General features: G+C 42.8%; 1 protein-coding gene across 2 annotated transcripts in view; it reads right to left on the reverse strand.

Moving 5' to 3' along the window:
• The window catches only part of klc4 (kinesin light chain 4), a 135055-nt gene that overhangs the window by 61143 nt on the left and 47624 nt on the right, over nt 1–26288 (reverse strand). For both annotated transcript variants that reach the window (XM_084318955.1, XM_084318956.1), the window contains exons 4-9: nt 21832–21910; nt 20060–20288; nt 18818–18905; nt 10607–10708; nt 7506–7679; nt 2760–2859 (exon numbers count right to left, since the gene is read on the reverse strand). In XM_084318955.1, coding sequence (XP_084175081.1) covers nt 2760–2859; nt 7506–7679; nt 10607–10708; nt 18818–18905; nt 20060–20288; nt 21832–21910 — 772 coding nt within the window. The remainder of the gene's footprint in view (nt 1–2759; nt 2860–7505; nt 7680–10606; nt 10709–18817; nt 18906–20059; nt 20289–21831; nt 21911–26288) is intronic.

A 26288-nucleotide genomic window follows, 5' to 3' on the forward strand; every position in this document is an offset into this window, starting at 1 on the left:
CAATGTATTGGGGCGGAACGGAGTATTTTAAGGTGATAGTTAGTACATTGTCATGGGATACACCGCTTGCTCTGGCTAACTGCTAACGTGCGCGGACTGATGACGACATCAACTCGAGACATTCGCAGCACCAAAATAAGTCTATTAATAGCCCGTCCATCGGCACCAGGCATAAGAAGTTAATTAAACTTGACAGAAATTATATCGACGATAATTATCGATATAGAGTTATATGAAAATAATTTTATCGCGATAACGTTTTTGGCCATATCGCCCAGCCCTAGGCTGTATGCTGATCTAACAAGTCCGGTCCAGGTTTTCCTTCTCGGGCATGCAGTATCGTTATAACACATGGACTGGGGAGACTGGGAGCAGCGTGGATTATGCCTTTCGGACATATAACGTTGGATCAATAAACGCGATCAATATTTGGAATGGCGATCAGGAATTGGATTAATCTTTTTGCAGGACATCAAAAACCAGGTAAGGACTCTATGTTACGAATCTTGGGTTAATCCGATGTTTCTTTCGCCACCATCGGAGTGTGTGTGTGTGTTTCTGACGTTGGCTGCGGGCAAAGCACTGAGAAGCGATTTTTCAGCCCCTGCTTCTGTTTGTGCATGATGACACATACCGTACTTTTCGGACTATAAGCCGCGGCTTTTTTCCCCATTTTTCAACCCTGCGGCTTATATAACGGTACGGCTTATATGTGGACAAAACCCGAAAATCGAAATATTGCTTTTTTTACTGCATTGAAATGTTATTTGCTAAACTTAATACAACTTGTAAATGAGTTAATTCTTGTTATTTGTCCGACAGTATTGTGTCCCAATGGGAGTCATTCTCTGTAGAGGTGGGAGTCATTCTCTGTAGAGGTGGGAACTTAAAGCTCAATATAAGAACACCACCAACAGAATCAATCTGTCAATCCTTTCCGTGTCCGGGCCGGGTGAGGTTTCCCGTGTTGAGTCAAATTAAGCCGCAGGCTCCACTCCTTACATATGGTAATTAAACATTAAAACACATGCGGCTTATATATGTACACAGCATTAAATTTAGCTGCTGCGGCTTATAGTCAGGTGCGGCTTATAGTGCGAAAAGTACGGTAATACCGATAATCTAGCGTTATTTTCAGAACGATTCTTAAATCAAGCGACAAATGGCACGATTTCTAAGGAAATACATTGAAGCGCCGTTTGCTCGAGTTTCTTGAGATTAGACAGAATGCTCTGGAAATATACTCTTATTCACCACGGTATAAAACGGAAATGTACGGATGATCCGTTTTGTGCATGTTGACTGGAAGCAACTCACTGACAATCAACGGGTGTATTAGATCCATAGCTATACTATTTCATATATTTTAAGCACTCGCAAGTGAACAAAGCGCCCCATTGACTTACAGCGATCGCGTTCTACCCAGAAGGTAGACAGCGACCCCTGGCGCTGAATGAGTTAATAAAGTGGACTGCTTTGCACTGTCTGCCTGTGTCTCTGTGCCGGAGGGCCTCTTCAAAAGCCACATATCTGGCATGTGGCAGAGGCTATTACCATACCACCGTAAAACAGAAGGTTACTCCTTCACGAAGATAGAACTTAAGGAACATACAAACATTTTGGGAAATTTGCGTATAGTCTTCTCCAGAGAGAGACAAGAAGATAGATATCAGTTTCCTCTCTGTGCGTTCAGTAGAAAGCTATCTGGCTGCACATTAGTGCCTTCCATTCATTGTGCTAAACTAGGCTAACGTGCAGCCAGATAGCTTTCTACTGAACGCACAGAGAGGAAACTGGTCTATCTTCTTGTCTCTCTCTGGAGAAGACAATATGCTAATTTCATGTTGGTGTGTTCTTTTAAAAACGGACAGGACTTTGACAATTCCATAACCGTTAGTTGCTAGTCCCTAGCTGCAATATGTACTCTAGTTATAGTGAGATGAATTTAAGATCACTTGGACCACAGTATATCAAATGTGTACTCGGACGTATTCTATAGTACCTAAACATTACATATGGGCCAGTTATTTGTCGAACACTCACCCCAAAGCTGTTGAAATGGTCCAATTTGTCAAAACTTCAATGGAGAGTCTGTCTGCTCTCTGGATCCTGACATGTTGAATCAAACTCACGGATTTGAGTAAAAATAAATGATTTGAACAATATTGAACAATCACATTCAACACATCTCAGGGCCAGTGGCTTTAGCGGTTGCGCCAGTGGATTTGAAAAGATACTGGCCCGAGAGCCAGTGTATTCTGATTGCCAAGCCCTGCCACAATGGTGACTGGTACTTCGGTACTTTGGATGGAATGCTGGCTAAAACTAACATTAGCCTGTGTTTACATGTAACGCTACGCAGATGGGGGGGGGCAGAATTTGCAGATTTTGTCAGAGATGTCTAGGCATCTCTGAGTGCCCTTCTAGTTGAATCATCTTTATTTACATTTTGTGTGATTGACAACTCAGTTGAAACTATCGCCTCGATGCAATAAAAGACCACACCCGTCTGGTATCCAAGCGGGTAAAAACAAACATTACAGACAAGGATTATTTGTGGATACAATTTGACCCAGGTGCGATTGTGACTTCACAAAGACCTAATGACACAGACAACTCCCTGATGATTGGTTAAAAAGGAGAAACAGGCTGCAGCTCAAAGGGGGAACACCCGTCGCTCCCGGAGATGAGAAACGACTACACCTTTTAATCCCAGCTGTCTGTCCTGGGCCTTTCAAATTCAGGACTAGTTTGCTCACCGTCCACAGATCCGAACTCCTTCTCGTGAGCACGGGTGAGGATCTCTTTGTACAAGATCTCGGCCTCTTTGTACTTCCCCTGTTTCAGGTAACAGGAAGCCTAGGAGAGGAGAACAAACAGTTCGAAAATAGTCATTCATCTTTCACCTGGGAGACTTAACACATTCGCAGCCAGGGACGTGCATAGACATTTGAGGGTCTATTGCTCTAACCCCCCCCCCCCCTTATATATAAAAGTATAAAATATTTTCACCACTCATAAGGGCACTTTAGCTTTAGACATTTTTCAACCGTGGGGGCACATGGTCAAGTTTAGACCAATGGGGCATGTCCTCTCGTTTTTGCCACTCAAAAGGGCACTTTAGCACCAGGGGGCGCGGCAGTGTCACTGCGCCTTCTTGACCCTCCCTGTATTTGCACATTTTTGATGTAAAAGAAAAAAAGGCTCTCCGGAGGGGCAACTCAGCCAATCAGAGTAAACAGGCAACAATAGCCCGTACCGGTGCACATCCCTGTATTCAACTTCATACTTTATTTTCCTTTCGGAACATCCATTTGGCAGCCATTCCCACAACAAAAGACCAACAATATTGATGCCCTTCCCTTTGAGTAAACAATATTTACTCCCCTCCCTTTGTTGGTTTAGTCTACCTGATAATAAATGTAAATAATAGGGATGTCCGATATTATCGGCCTACCGTTATTATCGGCCGATATCGGCATTAAAATGTGATATCGGAGGGAGCTCCAGTAGCTCACCGCATATCTCGGCGCTATTTCTGCGTCGGGGAAAACCGTGCTGCGTCACGGATCTGGTGGACACGAGTTCGATTCCCGGACCCGCCATCATTTATCAGAATGTCTTCCCCTGCTCTATATCCCGTTTCAACCCGTTTCTGTGTCGGTCATGGCTGACCAGAAAAGTGATAAACGCTAAAAAATAAAGTAAAAAAAAAAAAAAAAAAAAAAATGTGATATCGGAAAATATCGGTATCGGTTTTCAAAAAAAAAAAAAAAACATCTTTTGTTTTTTACATTTCTATAACCTTTATTTACCCAGGCAAGCAAGTAAGAACAAATTCTGATTTTATTTATTGTAAAAAGTATGCATAATGTTGTGTTAATTCCACAACAAGAGATATGTAATGTTAATTACCTGAAATTATTACATTTTTTGGGGGGGGAACCCTGCATATATCGGTATCGGTTGATATCGGTATCGGAAATTAAGAGTTGGACAATATCGGTATATCGGTATCGGTAAAAAAGCCAATATCGAGCATCCCTAGTAAATAACTAACTATCTTCTTGTCCCATCTCCTCTTTCTCCAGTGTCTTTTTATTTCTGGTTGCCGAGCTTCGAGGGAAGAATTTGCACTCTGTTCGTTCTTAACACTTTCATTGCCAATGACGCTATATGTCGTTTGTTCATGTCGACCGTTTATTGCCAGCGACGCTATATAGCGTTTGTTTATCGTTTTTATTTATTTATTAAAATACATATTTACAGTACCCAGCGCTGAATCAATAAACGCGATCGATATTTGGAATGGCGATCAGGAATTGGAATCATCTTTTTGGAGAACATCTGATCTGAGGTAAGGAATCTATTTGACCAGTCTTGGGATAATCAGAGCTGTTTTCACCTATATATCAACGTGTCCCATATGTGTGTGTGTGGCTGTGTGTGTGTGTGTGCGCTGATCAGGAAATGAGAATAGATTTTTCAGCTCGCTTCTCTAGCGTGCATAAGTACACATATACTATCGATAATCTAGCGTTTATTTGAAAACTATTCATAAATAGGCCAAAAAATTACAACGTTTTTTGTGTATTCCAGAATATTCCAGTAAATGACGTTTATCACGGAATCTTTATATTTTCCTGAAACAATTAAAAAACAATCCGTTTCGACAATGTTGACTGCAAACAAGTCATTGATAAGCAACGGGCAGATCAGCCATAATTTAAGACATAGATTATGCGTTCACAACGCTATCATTGAAGTGGGTGGCGGCATTCAAGGGGGTAAAAAGGAAAACACGGCCGGCACGGAAAGTGTTAAAGCTGCACTGATTATTTTCTGAGCACTAGAGGGCAGCATGGAGCCACTCTAAACAAACCCTTAATTTCTCGCAAAATTAAAGCCTCATCTTGTTTCACCAAAGATCATTATAAATTGAAAGATCTTGTATCCAAGAGATTCACTGAAAATAATAATCGTTTTCGAGCATGGATTATTACACTTCAACCACAATACATAGAACTAATCTTTTTTTTTTTTTTTTTTTTTATTATCTTTCTTCCCCTCCTTTTTCCCGATTTTTCTCCCATCCCACCCTTCCTGGTTGTTGCGTACTTTCCCCTACTGTTGGTCCGGGAGACCGGAGACTGTCACATGCTTTCCTCCGACGCATGTGCAGCCTGGGGCAGGCCAACCTGGCCGCGCAGGTTCTCACCGGGGAGAGTGTAGCGTGTGGGAGGCCACACTATCTCTCCTCAGTTCCAACCCTCGCTGAGCAGGCGCCCCGACCGAACTGTAGGGGTCGCTGTCCACAACGCCCAGGACCCACCCTTCAGCTTTCCCACCCCCTGATACAGCCAATTGTATCGGTGTGAGAGGCCAGCCAAGCTGATAGCAACGCCGGGAGCTGGATTCGAACAGGCGAATCCTAGTGTCTCCCGGTGTTGGTGACGAACGTAATCTCCGTGCGCCACCTGCCCCCCCTACATAGAACTAATTAAGAGATTTGCTGGATTTTTCTTTTCCAAATGCATACAGTAGGTTTATAAAATATGCAGAACTAAAGCACAGGCCTGAAGCACAACTCAAGTTGGTCATATTCATCCTGCTCAAGAAAATCTAAATAAATGGAGGACATTTCTACTAAAAAGTACTTTCCATACATGCAGGGAGCTAAATTAACTTTTTGACTCACCGGCCAGTGGCGGGTAGATGGGAAGAGTCTACCCGCCAAGCATATTTCTTACCTGCCAACATTTTTTTGATTAAAAAATATATATATTTTATATAATTTTTTTTTTAAATAAAATATATATTATATAATCATACTTGTAGTTGTATTATCTGCGAGACATCGCCACCACGCAATAAGTCAAAATGCTTGCTATCTGCAAACAGCTCCACTGTCTGTGTGTATACTTGAGTAGCCTCCAGCTCCAGCAAGGATTCACCGGCCCTGCAGCTAGACCCTATATTCAGCTAGACCCTACATTCAGCATGCAAGGATTCTCCGGCGATGCAGCTGGACCCTATTTATAACGTTACGTTACGGTTCTTTTGTCAAATCACATTCAACATGCCCTCAGCTAGAATACGCATTCAATCAATGTTATAAGACATTGATATCAGGAGCTATCTGTAGCTACTGCTAGCCCGGTAGATAACGTTAAGACAATTTAGTTTACTGGGACAGATCGATCTATCGTGAGCTAGCTAACGCGAGCTAACGAGGGAACGGAGGTATTATGCACTCGAGTAGACTATTGCTGGAGCATTTGTTGATATCAGCAGCTATCAGTAGCTAGCCAGCTAGATACCGTTAGACAATGCCTCGTCATGTATTAAACTAAAAGTGAATAGTTGACTGGGTCATTGTTTAAACAGTAACGGTAGCTCATGGAAGTCCGCTCTTCTAGAGCAGACTGCGAGCAGAAGCCCTTAGCCAATAGTATCCCGCTGCAGGGCTGGGCGGATATGACTCGTTGCCACGGTTCTTTTCAAAATAAGAGTATCATACGAACCTAATTGTTGCTAACTGCCAGAGCCATCGATATTATGACTGGAGATGCGCTTGGGGCGGAAATGAGACCCGCACAGATTTTCAAAATAAGAGTATCGTTATGAACTTGATTGATTACACGACACACGGCGGGCAGCCCTCTAAGTGTCAAGCGCCAAAGGTAAAAACTGACCGCCCCTGGCGGGCGGCGGGCTTTAGTTTCGGTCCCTGCATACATGACTTGTAAACAGTACAGTAAAACAAAAAAAATAAACCCATTCTCAATTTCACCTAAACTCACACACCAAACAAAGTCTGTCCTCCTCTAGGGTGGCGTTAAACCTGCCTGGCTGTATGACTTTGTGATATGAGCTATAATCTGGTATTGGCTGGATGGACCACACTTGTAAGTAGAAGAAATGGCTCCCCATCAAATTCCGCATCACCCTCCTCATCACGTACAAGTCCCTCCATGCTCTAGTCTAGCACCTCAGTATCTCACTGACCTCCTCCACCCCTACACTCAGACACCGGTCAGCTCTCCAATGCCCGAACCAGACTGCGGACCTTTGGGGACATAGCTTTCAGTGTGGCAGCTCCCACCCTCTGGAACTCCCTCCCCGCAGAACTCCGCAATGCCCCAACTCTGGACTGCTTCAAGAAACTCCTCAAAACTCACCTCTTTAACATGGCCTTTGACCTCTAGCTTCCGACACTTAATGTTGTGCGTCTGTCCATGTTCGTCTCTCGTCTGTGTGTAAAGCGACCTTGGGTTTCATGAAAGGCGCTATATAAAATTAAGTTATTATTATTATTGTAGGTTTTGGTCTTTTTGTACGCTATGTTGACATTGACAATAAGAAAAAATGTAAAAAAAAAATCACACTGAGCAATTCAGGTAGTGAAGCTGGTGTATTTCATGAATGTACACCAAGGGGCTACAACTGCATGTTTCAGCCTCGTTACACCTGCCAGATGTATGAAGGGCGAGGCGGTGTCTCACCAGATTGTTCTTGGTCTTGGCCACATTGGGGTCATCGGGTCCCAGCCGGCGCTCGTAGATCTCCAGGGCCCGGCAGTAGTAGTACTCCACCTCTTCGTACTTGCCCTGATTCTGGCACAGCAGCGCCAGGTTGTTCAGCTGCTTGGCTACGTCGGGGTGGTCCTTACCCAGCACCTGGGAACGACAGAAGCACAGGTCACGAGGAGTGTTAAAGGAACACGCCAACATTTTGTGAAATTAGCTTATCGTCTTCTCCAGAGAGAGACAAGAAGATAGATACCAGTTTCCTCTCTGTGCGTTCAGTAGAAAGCTATCTGGCTGCATGTTAGCCTAGCTTAGCACAATGAATGGAAGCGGACATGGAGAGGTGCTAGTTGGACAATGCGTAGGCTACATGTACATGTCCGCTTCCATTCATTGTGCTAAGCTAGGCTAATGTGCAGCCAGATAGCTTTCTACTGAACGGGAGTCACACATCCGCCATTAACGGGGTCCACAAGCTCGAGCGATCATGACTCCATCTTGCTATTTCCGGCATATCAACAGAGATCACGTGACGCCGTCGTGTCACGTGAGACAAAGAAGTGGACCGACGAATCAGAGGCCACGCTCAAGGACGTGCTTGCAGACACGGATTGGGATATGTTCAAAGGAAGCGCCAGTGACGTCAGTGAGCTAGCAGACACAGTGGTGTGCTACATCACAACAATAGCTGATGGTATTGTCCCCAGGAAAACGGTGCGGATTTTCCCAAACCAGAAACCGTGGGTGGATAGCACTATTAGAGCAGCTCTGAACTCTCGTACCACCGCCTACAACCTGGGTAGAGAGTCAGGAAATATGGAGGAGTATAAGGCTTCAGTCTATACTCTACGCAAAGCTGTCAAACTTGCTAAGAGGACATATGCTGATAAACTGGAGACACAAATGGCACAAAACGACACAAGAGGATTATGGCAGGGACTGAAGACAATAACTGACTATAAAGTCAGCGCCCCCTCAATGGGGAGCGACGACGCCTCCCTCGCGGACAAGCTCAACATCTTCTACGCTCGGTTTGGTGTAGACAGTGGCGCTGCTGGCTCTCCGGCTAGTGACGTCACTGGCGCGCCGGCTGTTGTGGAGGGGGGGGGGGGCAACCGCGAGGGGGGGGGGGACGCTCTCTCGTTGTCGGAACACAGTGTGAGAAGAGCATTTATGCAGGTGAACACCAGGAAGGCTGCTGGCCCAGATGGCATAACAGGACGTATACTCAAGACCTGTGCCAACCAGCTGGCCCCTGTGTTCACCGCCATATTTAATCAATCACTGGCGGAGTCAGTGGTCCCTGCCTGCTTCAAGATGTCTACCATCATCCCGGTGCCGAAGAAACCCTCCCCAGCATGTCCAAATGACTACAGACCGGTGGCACTCACCTCTGTGGTCATGAAATGTTTCGAGAGGCTGGTCAAGGACCACATTTGTGCCTCCCTCCCCAGTGATATGGACCCTATGCAATTTGCATACAGGACAAACAGGTCCACCGACGACGCGGTCTCCCAGGTACTGCACAGCACCCTCTCGCACCTTGACCGTCAGAAGGGGGGCTATGTGAGACTGTTGTTCATTGACTACAGCTCAGCGTTCAACACCATCGGACAAGCTGATCAAGCTAGGTCTGAGCTCCGCCCTGAGCGCCTGGGTACTGGACTTTCTGAGCGAAAGACCCCAGGCGGTCAGGGTGGGGGGTCAGACCTCCAACACCATCACCCTGAGCATCGGGTCCCCCCAGGGCTGTGTTCTGAGCCCCCTGCTGTACTCACTCTACACACACGACTGTGTGGCCAAGTTCAGCTCCAACTCCATAGTGAAGTTCGCAGATGACACGGTGGTGGTGGGGCTGATCTCGGACAACGACGAGAAGGCCTACCGGGAGGAGGTTGAGGTACTGGAACGCTGGTGCCAGGACAACAGCCTGCTCCTGAACATTGGCAAAACCAAGGAGCTGATCGTGGATTATAGGAGAGGACAGCAGGAGACACACACACCACTGATGATAAACGGGGCTACCGTGGACAGGGTGAGCAGCTTCAAGTACCTGGGGGTCCACATCTCAGAGGACCTGACATGGTCAACACACATAGAAACAGTAGTAAAGAAGGCGAAACAGCGTCTCTACCACCTGAGACAGTTAAGGAAGTTCAGAGTATCGGGGAAGATACTCCAGTCCTTCTACTCAGGAGCTGTAGAGAGCATCCTGACCGGAAACATCACTGCCTGGTATGGAAACAGCACGGCACAGGACAAGAAGGCCCTACAGAGAGTGGTGCGCTCAGCCGAGCGTACCACGGGTATTGCACTACCCCCCCTGCAGGTTCTATACAACAAGAGGTGCAAATCCAGAGCCTGCAGGATAATGAAAGACCCTCACCACCCCAATAACAGCCTGTTTCAGCTGCTGAGGTCAGGCAGACGCCTGCGAACCCCAGCTACTAGGACAGAGCGGCTTAGGCTCAGCTTCTTCCCCCAGGCCATCAGAGCCATGAACAATGAACATTGAGTGCTCAGAACATTGAACTGTCCACACATAAGCACACATGAACACACACACGACACGCACACTGTGCACGCTCACACACGAGCAGCCACTTAACACTTTAACATGAGCGGGCACACACTCATGTCGCACACACGCACACTTATGGCCAAAGGAAAGGACACTTTAAATTAGAATAACAGGAACAGTGTATTGCACTACCAAAGCTAACTAGCATGTCCCACATGCTCTGTAAATAACTATGTACAGATACCGAGATGTCACTCCATGTTACCTGCTACCTGTTACTGCACAATGTTGTTTTCTTCTTTTGATTCTATTATATGTACCACTGTATTGCACATCGTTGCGGGCAAGACCACCCGCATTTCATTGTATACCTGTATGCCGTGACAATTAAAACTCTTGACTTGACTTGACACAACCGATTTTGATCGTCATGTACAGTATGTAGTATGTCATGTACAGTACGTATAGTATTAAATGTATTAAGAGTGATAGTAGTACTAAATATATGAAGAGTGATATGTACAGTGTTTGTGTTTGTGTAGTGTATCAGGCCTACCTTCTCCCTGATCTCCAGAGCCCTCTTGCACAGAGGCTCCGCCTCCTTGTACTTGCCCCGTTTGCCGTACAGAACGGCCAGGTTGTTCAGGGTGGCCGCCACCTTGGAGGATGGAACAACAGGATGAGTCACGACGTTTCATGCTTTGAAGCCGTTTTCAACATTACAGTCGAATAGTCTGTTTAAATAGGCAACAGAGCCTTGAATGCAGGCGTCATTCAGAGATTATATGGTGTGGATGAGGGAGAGAGAGAGGGAAGGCCACTACCATGATAAAAATTATACTATGATTGTAGCGATTGCATTTCAGCCGAAAACCAAGAACTGTAACATAGCACTTATTTCAATGTGAATGGGATAAATGTCATTGTATGGCGACTGTTCAAACAGACTAAATCGGGGAAATAATTATACCTGCCAGACGCGCTGCTTGTCATAAAATCACTGCTCCAGGATACTGCGCTTGGTTCTTTTATTGAAGTTAAAACAGTTCATATACTAGTATCAAAATAAAGTGAATCATGGCTTGATTTATCTATTGTGTAGCGTGCTGTCAGCAAAATATGACTTCCCTGTTCACCCCCTCATCATTTCCATACCTGAAACCCGCCGGTGAACAGCTGACTTTTACTACTACTAACTACACCACGTGACCCCTTTGTGAATGGCGTAACCATAACAACCCATGTTGTCTATACCTGTCACCAACAGTCATTCATGTCATGGCATTAAACTAGACATTCAGGCCATTTAAGACCCCTCCCAGAAAATCCTCCATTATGGTCCTCCAATGCCATGTTGCATTGTGGGATCAGTAGTTTAGTAAGATAGTCCCTCAAAAGAGCTCCAGGCTCCTATGGCTCAGTGTTCCCACTGCTATCTACAGTACAGTCAAAGTGTTCCCACTCTTACCTTGCCATTAGAGGCCAATTCAGAAAACTCTACCCGTTTTCTACCCAGAAGACACTGCTTCTTCCTCATTTGAGATTCAATGGCTGTTGGAACACTGAACACTGCCACTTGGAAAGTGGAAAGAGTGACTGGGATCTCTGATCCAGTACTTTCATAGCATGAGAAAAAAAACTGAAAAGTCTACATTTAAAGTATGTGACTGGTCACATACAGTATGCTTATAATAACCTGTTTGCCCGCCCAGATGACTGCGGTGATGATGTAATGGGATAGGAGTAAACCAATGACACAACAGCGAGTGGACACTGAATACAGACACTGTTACTGGTTGGTTGGGTGATGAACAGAAGCTCTGAAGCCAGCTCTGTATTAAGGTATACAGAGTGATGTGTGTATACAGACAGTGATGTGTGTATACATGTGTGTTGTACTGTAGCACTATTTTACTCCACGAAGCAGACTTGTCTAAATCACTATGGCAACAGATCGAAATTTTTTAACCTGCTCCAGAGCAGGTTTAGTTGAGTTAGCTGGATATAAGCTGGCCACTCCCTCGGAACAAAATGGTAGCTCCCTTCCTCAGAGATTGATTGAAAACTTTATTAAAGGGGAACTATCTTATAAATGGCCCTTTTCAGTGTTTAGCATTGTTTCCTAGCTATGTGGACTTATATTAACACTTTGATTGCCCAAGGTTAAATTCATGATATACCATCCCTTGCCAGCTCTATTTAACATGGAGAAGTTCCCCTTCTTTGCAGGGCTATAACTTTTTAAATTCTATTGCTAGTAGGGATGGGTATCGTTAGGATTTTATCGATACTACTACTCCTATCGATACTGCTTAACGGTTCGGTACTTTATCGATACTCTTATCGGTTCTTTTTGATAATTTTTTTATGATTTTTATATTTGCAGTTGAGAGCATTGGTCATCTCCCTACAGTAAAGATTAGAAATGATTGAATTATTGTAAATTTGTGTGGAGTGGTGGGAATAGCTGCTTCAATAATAACTTATAACAACAACAGACAAGTTAGACAACTATGTATACAAAAAAAACGATATACACTGAATGATTAGTTGTTACCTAAAGTCCTTGGACTCCACTGTAGAGAACGGGTGCAGGCCTTTGACAACAAACTTTGTCACAGCCCTGTGACACTCGTTCACCCTATCCTCTGTCATCTTTCCTCTAGCTGCTAGGGAGAAAGGACTTTGGGTGGTGGAGGTAGAGGGAGGATGGATGTGTGGTGGGCTCACTGGGACACATTGGTGGCTGACCTCAGCTTGACGATCTATAAAAAGTTTTTAGATTGTAGTATTTGTAGCTAAACAATTATTTTGTTTATTAGCCTATTTGTAATAATTCGTTATTAGCCTAGGAAACTCCGTATCTTGGCTTACCGGCTGCAGTGGACGTGGATGCAGATGGACCACTGCGCGCAAGGCAGTCGAATACGGCGCATTTCTGCAAACTAATAGTGTTTTGCAAACAAATGTTTTGATAGATTGCTCGTATTGCCACCCTTACTGGCAAATGTTTTGTTGCACTTGTGAACGCTTCGCTCTATCCGCCATCACGACTCAGTCCATGCAGAGCTGTCTGTGTCTGTGTGCAGCGCGCGTCAGCACGGAGACAGCGCTGAGATGCTTCCAGCTGCAGCACATCAGGTGTGCGGGGCTTGTATGTGCGGGGCTTGTAAGCGCTGCGGTCTGACGTGCTGCAGCTGCATACTATTGACAGCGCTTTCATTAAGGAGTACCCGTATGTATGTGTAGCGCGACTCGCGAGGAGTGTGTGTAATAATGACTCGCTGCGACTCGCTTCTCGTGCAGAGACAGAGAGAGGAGAGATCGTTCGCAACTTTTAAATAATAATAATAATAATAATAATAATAATTTCTCTAGAGTATCGATAGCAGTACCGAGGACGTCGGAGCTTATAAATACTCCGGTATTTTCTAATATAGTACCGGTTCCCGTTTAAAACCGGGGTCCGGGGGGCATCCCTAATTGCTAGATTGCCATTATTAGGGCCCATTCAATGTCCTATATGTATTGTTCATGGTGTAGCAACGTTAAACTTTTTCATTCACATATTCATACTAAAATATGGTCTAAAGTATAAGTATGTTTTCATCTCTTTCTGCAGCTTTCTCCAGAACGTGATTTATAGCCCCAAATGCATTATATTGATGATCAAATACAGTTTGGTAGGAATCTGTGCGAGATCAAAAATTTCAACTGGACGTACTTCTAGAATTTACTACACGTCATCTGATGTTGACCGGATGGGCGAGGGGGCGTTTATAATTCCGTGGGCAACGTTATACCATTCATCTAATGTGGGTCATATGTTCATCATAGCAGTTTATATCGAACACGGTAATACTACACGCTAAAACTCACCCCAGTCTCCTCGGGCCGTTGGGCGATCAGCGTGGAGTAGACAGTTTTCGATTATGGGATGTTGAAATGCCCGATCTATTTCCAGGTTGTATAATAGTATATACGTCCAAATCATGTTGTTTTTTCGAGTTATTTCCACCGATCGATGTTCACTGTGTGAAGACAGAGTCTCTCTAACATTAGCGAGTGTCCGGACCCCATATGGAGTGAGTCCTGCCGGGTTAAAGGTTGATATCCGGTTTCGATCTGCCGATCGGCCACCAGATGGTGCTCTTGAACCGCTAGAGGGTTGAGAGGAGATCAGCACTGTGTGTCAAGGCTCCGGAACGGAAATATGATTTCGATCACAGATTTTTGAAATATTGATATCAAAGACGAGTTCCGGCGTCCTCTGCAACTTGAGCATGGCGGGGAATGACGAGTTCCGGCGTTTTCGGCAGTTAAAGTGTTAATATGATCTATGTCTCTAATTCTCATATTGGCGCATTCTTCCAATTCTCCTCTCACAATATTCACCCTCACTGAACTGAGTCATCTGAAAATGTGCTGATTTGTGATGTCAAGAGAAACTCAGCTGCATAATAATGTAGCAGTTGATGTGGCTAGGGTTACAGTGGTTGGAGCCCAGGCTCAAAACGGCTTAAGATCTTGAGGTAGAAAAATGCTGTTTTTGAGTACTTGATTAGAAATACAAAACAATGAATTAAAAAAAAAAATTATTACAGAGGTGTTCCATAAACTCACAGGAATTGTGTAAAAGTGCCCAAATAGTGAAAGAAATAGTAAAATAGTTTCCCTTTAACAGATTGCAGAATGGGGTACAATACAGTATGGCTCAATACACACAATTGTTAAGGGGATGCAGACCCAGAGAAAGACTTTCGTCTTGCTTACATCAGGGTCCCCCATTTTCAATTCATGACATTTATGACATACACAACATACAGTCCTGTTACATTTGTAACATACAAGATACCTGTATGCAAATATACAGTACTGTTAAACAGAGACCCTAACAGAAAATATACACATACGAGGGGGAGGAAACTGTACATTGGGAGGGGGTGTTTGGACATTTACGGGGGCCAGTTTCGAATTGCAGCCTCCCGTAGGTGCTCTTTGATCCCATTATACCATTCTGAATAATGTTTTCGTGAGATGATTTCCAGAATGTATTGATTTCATAGAATGTGTGAAATAGGCCTATAATTAAAAACAATCAAATACATTAAACTGGTAAAAGAAATGCTTTTGAAATGTAAAATAATAGACCTAAAATGCTGCTAATAAATCATATTCAGCCTATGGATTTCCTACATACTGCAAGATGTTTGAGCTGCAGGATGAGGCAAGCTTGTTTCTGATGGAGAATGCGTCCCAGCTCGCTGCCCACCTCCAATGCCAACTGGATATCAATTGAGGGGGAACCATGATGGCCCAATTTTACATGGCCATCATTGAGTCCATCCTCACCCACTCCATCATCTCCTGGTTCCCCGCTGCAGCGGCAAAAGATCTCGCCAAGCTGCAGCGGGTGATTCGCTCCAGGGCGCTGAAGAGGGCAAGAAAGATCATGGCCGACCCCTCCCACGGAAACAGCCTCTTCACCCTGCTCCCCACCGGGAGAAGGCTGAGGATCCCAAAGGCTGTGAAAGCTCGTCATAGACTAAGTTTCTTCCCCTCAGCCGCCAGGCTGATCAATGCCTCAGGACCCCCCCCCCCCCCCCCTCCGCCCCCCAAGTGACACTGGCACAATAATATCAATGACACTGACAAGAATTCTGCACTGGGACTGACCTGAAACTCTGCACTGCACTTTACACATATATATATATATATACTTATTCAAATGATAAATCCTGCACTGCACTGTCTTTGTCCTGTGTCTTGTTATGTGAAAAGAAAATGTATGGAAATGCATACACTGTATCGCTGTGATACATCAGGCTGCTCAACGAACAATAAACACTATACAACAACCATCAAATGCACACAGCACACACATCCACACGCACACACTCACTTTAAACAAACAACACACTGCAGCACCCACTCTCTACACTTTAGATCACCTAAACACACTTTATATTTATTGATAAAGGATTTGCACTACAACTCGTACACCTTACTGTAAATTGTACCTAAATTGTACCTCATCCCATTTCTGCTTTGCACTATATAGTATATTATATGGTAACTCAGTTACTTCTATTCTGCATCGAACATTGTACATATGTCTATACTGAACACTGTGACCTCATTTTTTACTTCTAATTTACATGCTATACTATTTTATTTCACACTTGTCTTGTCTAGCACAGTCTCTGGAGCGTAACAGTAAGAAGCATTTTGTATAAAAGTATTCTGTACTTCTGTATGACAACTATTAAAGAAACTTGAAACAATTACCAATGTGGTTACACATATGGCTTAATAAAGGAATCTGAATCTGAATACGCACAGCTATCCGCCATTTGGATCAACTAAGTCGATCAAAAGTCCCATTATCCAGATTCAATTAACGGGATGTTTGAATCCAGGCTTTCCCTGTTCCTCGAAGGCGGTTTCACGCTCGTTAATTCGAACCAGACTTGATGCTCAGGATAATTGCGCGCGGCCGCCTCACCTGAAAAGACAGCAAGTGTCGATCGCAGAAATCCTGATTTTCTAACGGCATTGATTGATCGATTGATTTAAAACTTTATTAACAGATCGCAGAATGGGTACAATACAGTACGGCTCAATAGCCTCGCCGACAAGTTAAATGCATAATCTATAGGCTAATTTTAAGTCCCTTATTACCCCAATCAATCAGATTATATTTCTTTAAATGTGCCTGCTGGCAGTAGGCTTAATTTAATCTAATGAATAATCGAATGAGATCTTGGTAGCGAAAATAATTATTTCAACTCTTTCAGAATAAGTATACAAAAACAAGCCCAAAGAGTATATCTAATTGATATGAATTAATAGATACTTATGAGGATATCTGTACTGTATGTGCTTAGGTATCATGTAATATAATAAATACATCGTTCCTAAAGTTTTCACCCCCCGAAATAACAGTGTCAGAGAGCCGCGACCCCCACTATTATATAGAGGTGGTTGAAACATGCAAACGTTCACACGCACACATATGCATTGGAGGCTTTTAACACGCACAATAACTACACAAAATAACACAATAATCAAACAACCATAAAATGAATACATATAGCGTGTTTCATTTAGAAGGCTATAATGTTCAACTCACCTAATGAGATGGATGGGCATATGTCCAGTCTGGGTTTAATTTTGGAGACAGCGACTCGGAGATCATCCTCCACATTCATTCAGACGTGATCTGTACTTATTTTTTTATATAAGTCAGTGCAGATGTTTTTTCGAATAGGTAGGTATAGCTGTGCGTATTCCCCCTCAATTGATATCTAGTCGGCATCGGAGATGGGCAGCGAGCTGTGACGCATTCTCCATCAGAAACAAGCGCGCCTCATCCCGCAGCTCAAACAGGTGTCGTGCAGTATGTAGGAAATCCATAGGCTGAATGTGATTTATTATCAGCATTTTAGGTCTATTATTTTACATTTCAAAAGCATTTCTTTTACCAGTTTAATGTATTTTTAATTGTTTTTAATTATAGGCCTATTTCACACATTCTATGAAATCAATACATTCTGGACATCATCTCACGAAAACATTATTCAGAATGGTATAATGGGATCAAAGAGCACCTACTGGAGGCTGCAATTCGAAACTGGCCCCCGTAAATGTCCAAACACCCCCTCCTTTCATTATCTGAAATATAAAATCATTAAGTCTGCTATGTAAGGGATAATGTATAGCTACGAGGTCATTGTCGCAAAATAATTGACCGACACAGAGTTTAGAACACAGAGGCGCCGCGCCGAGGTGTTCTAAACACAATTATTTTGCGACAATGACCGAGTATAGCTATACATTATCCCGCTTATTACATGGCTAACTTACTAACAATATACCTAATTCATTTTACACCATCGACAAGACGAGATCAAATGCAGACGCAGTTGTTCTGTGGCTCCTCTGTCATCGCCGGCAGCCGGCAGGTGCGATTACTTAGCTTTCGTGACTGTCTGCGACCAAAATGCTTGATTGTGATTGGTCAATAACGCTGTGTTACCCGTATCAGCGGTCATTATTGCGCGTTGCCCATAGCAGCGGTCCGTTATCGAGAAATAACTGACCGCTGTCAGGGGCCACGAGCGCTATTGACCAATCACAATCAAGCATTTTGGCGAATGTTAAAAACGCCATGTAATAAAAGCCATTATCATTGTCTCACAGTAGTGTGTATATATATACATTGTGTGTGTGTTTTTAGCTAAAGTGGATAGAAAACACAGTACTGTGCAAAAGTCTTAGGCACCCAAGAGTTTTTATATAAATTGTCTTACAGTAGATTATTTTATTTTTAATAATAATATAAGCTGCATATAAGGAATACAACCAAATCCTCTGTCATACCATAAAATGTTATCATTATTTTGCATCGTGTTGAATCTCATCGTATCGCCCCAAATCGCATTATGTTGAATAAAATCGTATAGAATCGTATCGTATCTCAACAGGGGTGAATCGTATCGCATCGCCCGGTGCTTCAAATGTATCGTTAATGTATCGTATCGTTGGCACCGTATCGAGATGCGCATCGCATCGGCCTCAGTGATGGAGATGCACATCCCTAGTGTATACAGACAGTGATGTGTGTATACAGAGAATGATGTGTGTATACAGAGAGTGATGTGTGTATACAGAATGATGTGTGTATACAGAGAGTGATGTGTGTATACAGAGTGATGTGTGTATACAGAGAATGATATGTAAATACAGAGAATGATGTGTTGCTTACCGCTGGGTGGTCTTTGCCGAGGGTCTTCTCCCTGATGGACAGTGCGTCATTCAGCAAATGAGCTGCCTCCTTGTATTTATTCTGATCCCTGATATAAACAAAATATAAATGAATGAATAAATAAATAAATACAACATATTGAGGTGTCAAGCTAAAAGGTAGGTCATTATTCCAATTATAACAAGTACTTAAAGAAATATTCCTATTTGATAATGATAAAAACAAAACAGTATACTGTACAAGACAAAACATATGAATATAACCGAACAGAACAAAATATATATACATACCGGTATATACAAACATTATATACATAGACAAGACAAGACACAAATTGACAAAAAAACTAATAAACAAAACGAATCAAATAAACTACTCAAACAAATAAGTGAAAAAAACTAAAGTCCTGGTTATTTTCAACCCATATGGAAACCATGTATACAAATCTGACAAGGCGATGAACTGTGGAGAATTAGTTTCCATGATAGCAGCAGAACAGGATAGCAGCAGAACATGATAGCAGCAGAACAGGATAGCAGCAGAACATGATAGCAGCAGAACATGATCACGGAAGTGATGCGTTTTTACAACGTTGCAGTGAGTTTCCTTGTTCGTCTTTCTCACCAGACTGTATATAATATTACAACAAATTAACACTAGAATGCTTCGTTGCCTCTCATTACCCGGTTCGTCCGCATGGGATAACCCGTAGCAATCTGATCCCGCACTGAGCGTACCGCACAGAGCGTACTGCACTTAGCGTAGCGCACTGAGCGTACCACACAATGAGCGTACCGTACACTGAGCGCACCGTACACTGAGCATACTGCACTGAGCGTACCGCACTGAGCGTACCGCACACTGAGCGTACCGTACACTGAGCGTACTGCACTGAGCATACCGCACTGAGCGTACCGCACACCGAGCGTACCGTACACCAAGCGTACCATACACTGAGCATCCGCGCACTGAGCATCTGAAGATTGGTCTCATCAACATCAGTTCCTGATCACATATTGAATTGAAGATACAGTACATGCTGAGACTCTGAAACCGGACTCAAACCAAATTACTTCCCATCTTTAAATGAAGCATCTTCATATAGCATCTCTCATTTTCCCCATACATACAGAAAGGATGGAGGTGTTGGTTAAATATCTTTTTATTATTAAAACACACACAACATAAAACACAAATAAAGTTCCCTTCTAACTCTTGTGTGAGCGGACCAATATAGCCCACCTGTAGACCAGAGCCAGGATGTTGAGCATGGTGGCCACGTCTGGGTGGTCATGCCCCGAGGTCTTCTCCAGGTCCTCCAGGGCCTGCTTGCAGAGGGGCACGGCCACCTCATAGCGGCCCTGCGATGCGTACTGGATCACCAGGTTGTGGAGCGTACGCAGACGGGCCGGGATCTCGTAGCCACCCTGCTGAGCTGCGGCTACTGCTGCACTGTTGTGCTGGTGCTGCACTGTGGACGGTTCAGAAACAAACATGCTGGTTAGAATAGAATAGAATAGAAGTACTTTATTGATCCCGAGGGAGATTCAGCACTACAGATCGCTCAGAGTAAACATCTAAACTCACAAATAATAAAAATACAGTCAGGGATATACATTCTAAAATATGTATATAAATGATCAAATATACAGCCAGAAATATACAGTAATATACAGTAAAATGCCCAAGGTGAGGTTTGGGTCTCTCCTCAAGCCGGGTGTGGGAGGGACATGATGCTACAGAGAGCAGTGTTAGCAGCTACTACTGCTAGCAGCAGAACGTGTGAAACTGAGAACCACTGTTTACTGGAGCTTGTCTTGTGTGTGTGTGTGTGTGTGTGTGTGTGTGTGTGTGTGTACTAGTCCAAGCCTCTAGTACTTTGTTGTGTTATGTACGTTTTATGTCTGTGTGTGTTTGTACTAGTCCAAGCCTCTAGCCCTTTGTCGTGTTATGATATGTTTTATGGCTGTGTGTGTGTACTAGTCCAAGTCTCTAGTCCTTTGTCGTGTTATGATATATGTTTTATGGCTGTGTGTGTGTACTAGTCCAAGTCTCTAGTCCTTTGTCGTGTTATGATATATGTTTTATGGCTGTGTGTGTGTACTAGTCCAAGTCTCTAGTCCTTTGTCGTGTTATGATATATGTTTTATGGCTGTGTGTACTAGTCCAAGTCTCTAGTCCTTTGTCGTGTTATGATATATGTTTTATGGCTGTGTGTGTGTACTAGTCCAAGTCTCTAGTCCTTTGTCGTGTTATGATATATGTTTTATGGCTGTGTCTGTGTACTAGTCCAAGTCTCTAGTCCTTTGTCGTGTTATGATATATGTTTTATGGCTGTGTGTGTACTAGTCCAAGTCTCTAGTCCTTTGTCGTGTTATGATATATGTTTTATAGCTGTGTGTGTACTAGTCCAAGTCTCTAGTCCTTTGTCGTGTTATGATATATGTTTTATGGCTGTGTGTGTGTACTAGTCCAAGTCTCTAGTCCTTTGTCGTGTTATGATATATGTTTTATGGCTGTGTCTGTGTACTAGTCCAAGTCTCTAGTCCTTTGTCGTGTTATGATATATGTTTTATGGCTGTGTGTGTACTAGTCCAAGTCTCTAGTCCTTTGTCGTGTTATGATATATGTTTTATAGCTGTGTGTGTGTTACAAATGTTATGGGTATAGTCATGCCAATTCTTGAACCTTAAGAGATTGGTCAGCAAACTATTGGTGCAGTTTGGAAAGGAATCAGTCAAACAAAGCAAAGTGACAGAACATTGAAAGTGTAACTACACAGTAAATCTTGCAGTGTCAAATTAACACTATTCCCGAGTGTATTTGGGCCAAACTCAGAATTGCTGTTAAATTGACTCTTGCTCTTGTGTAAGAGTTAAATTAACTCTAAATAGAGTAAAAACATAACACTTGCTTCACAAGAGCAAGAGTCAATTTAACACCAATTCTGAGTTTGGCCCAAATACACTCGGGAATTTGACACTGCAAGATTTACTGTGTAGTAGTGTGCTTACTTCCTTGACCATGTTCATCCTCGTCATTAGGGAACAGATCGTCCAGGTTATCTTTTGGGGGTTCTCCATCCTTCTCCTCCTGAAGCAAAACACACAAAGACATGCAGGTTAATTCAAGATGATCAGTTTCTTATGTCACACAGCAAATGTCAGTCTTCTCCAGAGAGAGACAAGAAGATAGATACCAGTTTCCTCTCTGTGCATTCAGTAGAAAGCTATCTGGCTGCACGTTAGCCTAGCTTAGCACAATGAATGAAAGCGGACAGTGCCGGTTAGCCTTCGGGAGAGGCGTTAGTTGGATAGATTTCTACTGAGCGCACAGAGAAGAAACTGGTATCCATCTTCTTGTCTCTCTCTGGAAAAGATGATAAGCTAACTTCCCAAAATGTTGGCGTGTTCCTTTAACCTACAACGTCCACACTTTCAGATTACCCGGGCTCCAGGTATGTAATATAAATGTGTAGGGGGGGGGGGGGGGGGGGGGGGGGTGCACAGTGTGAAAATGGGTTCTTCTCGCAGACAATGAGCCAAGACCAATGAGTCTCTGGTTAAAAGAGTCATTCATTGTGTCATTAAAGGTAGAGTTAGAGCTAAAGTTAGAGTACATACATAAAAATATGTACAAAAGAATCTTTCTTGGTATCTGGAAGAGGAAGTGTGTTGATTGAGAGTATGTGTAAGATGTAAATAAAATAAATTGAAGAAATTTGTATATTATATGGTATTTATTTAGTATATATTTATATAAATGTATTTATATAAAAATGTATTGGATTATATAGAGATACAGCATGTATACATATAATTAACAATAGAATTATTATTATTTGTGATGAATAGTTAAAAAGGGGTACAAAAAAAAATTATATATATATATATATATATAATTTTTTTTTGTACCCCTTTTTAACTATTCATCACAAATAATAATAATTCTATTGTTAATTATATGTATATGTAGTATGTAGGGCTGTCGCGGTATGACATTTTCTCACCGCGGTTGTGTGTGTGGCTAATCACCGCGGGATGCGGTGGTACAGCACTTCTATTAAAAAAAATATATATATATTGGTGCCGTCAGGCGATTAAAAAAAGTAATCTAATTAATTACAGGATTTGTAATTAATTAATCGAATTAATCGCATTTTAATCGCATAACCATTTTATGCCTGATATTCTATATTCTATAATCATATTTCAAATTGCATGTGTCCAGATGTCAGAATTCAGTACTGTATCTACAAAACCTTCTGTTTAATCATCTTCCATCTATTAATTTGCTTATATTTTTCATGTCTGGTCAATTTGAGCATGGTGTTATTCACAGTCAAAGATAAAACATTTTTTTATTGATATTCTCATTTGGTTCATTACAATTGACTCAAAATAAGATTTTCATTCAATCAATCACCGCGCAGATTGATTGATTGAATGAAAATGTTATTAACAGATTGCAGAATGGGTACAATACAGTACGGCTCAATACACACAATTGTTAAGGGCATGCAGACCAGAGAAAGACTTTCGTCTTGTTTACATCAGGGTCCCCCATTTTCAATTCATAATGAATTGTAAGTAAGGGTGCAACTTGCACCGTGCAATCCATTCTTTGTGGATCTAGCCCACAGTATTTCTGACACTGGGAATACATTCCCTGAGATTCATAGATGTCCCTAGAATCAGATACCAAGAACATGCAAATGGACCATATTAAAAAAAAGTCTGTAAATGTGTATTCTACATTCTCATGGAATGAATGAGATACAAAAAAAAACTATAAAAAGATTATATAATATATATATATATATTTTTTTAGTAATACATTTTGAGTTCATTTTCATAACGCGATCATTTTCTGTGTAATTAATTAATCTAATTAACGCGATAAACTGACAGCCCTAATATATAATTTCTCATTATTATTATTTTTATACCTGTACATATTTTATTATTAACACTTTGACTGCCATGAAACGTCTTTTGACGTCATTGCGGGCCATGCTCAAGTTGCCGGAGGACGCTGTACAACGTCCTTATATCAATATTTCAAAAATCTGCGATCTGATTCATATGTCCCCTCCGCTGGCCTGAGATCCACCAGCAGGACCCACTGAGCTCTCTGGCGGTTCAGGAGCGCCATCTGGTGGCCGATCGGCGCAATCGCCAAACAGGATGTGCCATAGAGGTTGTGCTAGACGTCCGTAGTACTTCCGGGCGCTCGCTATAGGTCATGGGACTCTGGCTCGTCACGCTACACAGTGATCGATTGGCAATAACTCGATAAACAACATGATTTGGACGTATATACCATTATACAAGCTGGAGATGGACCGGGTAAAAATATATCCCATAATGATAAGATTTCTACTCTACGATGATCGCCCAACGGCGCGCGGAGACTGGGGTGAGTTTCAGCGTGTAACGTTACCGTCTTCGATACTAACTGCTATTATCAACATTTGACCCACATTAGATGATTGGTATAACGCTGCCCACGGAATTATAAACGCCCCCTCGCCCATCCGGTCAACATCAGATGACGTGTAGTAACTTCTAGAAGTACGTCTAGTTGGAATTTTTTATATCGCGCTGATTGCCATCAAACTGTATTTCATCATCAATATAATGCATTTGGGGCTATATATCACGTTCTGGAGAAAGCTGCAGAAAGAGATGAAAACATACTTATACATTAGACCATACTTTACTATGAATATGTGAATGAAAAAGTTTAACGTTGCTACACAATGAACAATACATATAGGACTTTGAATGGGCCCTAATAATGGCAATGTAGCAATATAATTTAAAAAGTTATAGCCCTGCAAAGAAGGGGACTTTCTCCATAGACAAATAGAGCTGGCAATCTATGGTATATCATGAATTTAACCTTAGGCAGCCAAAGTGTTAATAAGCCATGTGAGTTTACCTGCGATCGTGATTATAAAAAAAAATCTAAGGCCGTAGGAGTCCCAGAACTGTTTTAAACATGTTTGATAATCTATCCATTTGTCCCTCAACGTTCTGAAATGTGATCAAAGTAGTAGGGTGTTGCCTGCTCCTTTAAGAGCAATGCGTTGTGGGATATATGCCCTTCTTCTTACTTAAAACTAACGTTATTTGAGCGAACATTTAACGTTAATATAACACTATTTTAAATGGAATGTGAATGCACATACATAGCTAGTTAAATATCACAACTTGTGTCATCATTGTTCATCATTGGGGGAAACTAAGTGCTCTCCGCCACACTTGGGACCACGCCAACGTAGCTAGCGCTAGCCTATACAGTGGCTAATGTCTGGACCACGCCAACGTAGCTAGTGCTAGCCTATACAGTGGCTAACGTCTGGACCACGCCAACGTAGCTAGCACTAGCCTATACAGTGGCTAACGTCTGGACCACGTCAACATAGCTAGCGCTAGCCTATACAGTGGCTAACGTCTGGACCACGGCAGAGAGGCAGCACCCAATCTGCGTGTAACGTTAGTCACTAACAGTTTACTGTCACCACCTTACAGAGGGAATTACCCCGAAGTCCGGCTAGTTATAACAAGCATGTTACATGACCGGCACTTCGGCCCTAGAGTGTACTCCCCTGTACTCTACTGCGGTTCAGATGAATACAGGAAAAGGTGCTGGATTCGTCTGTTCGAGTCCAGCTCACAGCTCCGGCATTGTCACCAGCTTGGCTGGCCGTTCACACTAATACAATTGGCTGTATTAGAGGGTGGGAAAGCTGGCGGGGTGGGTCTGGGTCGTTGTAAACAGCGACTCCTACAGTTCGGTCGGGGCGCCTGCTCAGCGCGGATAGGATCTAAGGGGGGTAGTGTGATCCTTCCACACGTTACACCCTCTGTGAGAGTCCGCGCTGCCAGGTGAAAAGAAGCGGTTGATTGGCTAGACGTGTGTCGGAGGAAGCACGTGATAGCCTCCACTCTCCCAGACCGACTGTGGGGGGTAAGTGCGCAGCGACCAGGAAGGGGATTGGGAATTGGCATAACGACTAACATTGGGATGGGAGAAAATCGGAGGAAAAAGGAGGGGGAAAAAGATAAAAAAAAAATAAAAAAAAACAGGAAAAGGTATACATTGGGGGCTCGAGTCCGGGATATGAAAATAAATCCTGATTTCATCTGTGAGTTGTAAACTGTATGGAAACGTGAAGTTAGCTCATGCTACTGGAAAACGGACGCCTCGTCATTAAATGAAGTAAAAAATTATGACGCCCCTTTTATTTTACCCGCGGTTGTCTGTTCTACATCCCGCGGGTCACTTGACACACCACGGGATTGCGGTGATGCGGTTATCGCGACAGCCCTATATATATGTATACTTCTTCCTACTCCTTTTTCGAACAGGGTACACTATGATTTGTTTATCCGTTTCCGTTTTTGTTATCCGTTTCCGTCTTTGTTATCTTTTGTATATATTTATGTCAAATGAACAGATATAT

This window comes from Notolepis coatsorum, assembly GCF_963971535.1.
Source record: "Notolepis coatsorum genome assembly, chromosome: 7".
NCBI lineage: Eukaryota > Metazoa > Chordata > Actinopteri > Aulopiformes > Paralepididae > Notolepis > Notolepis coatsorum.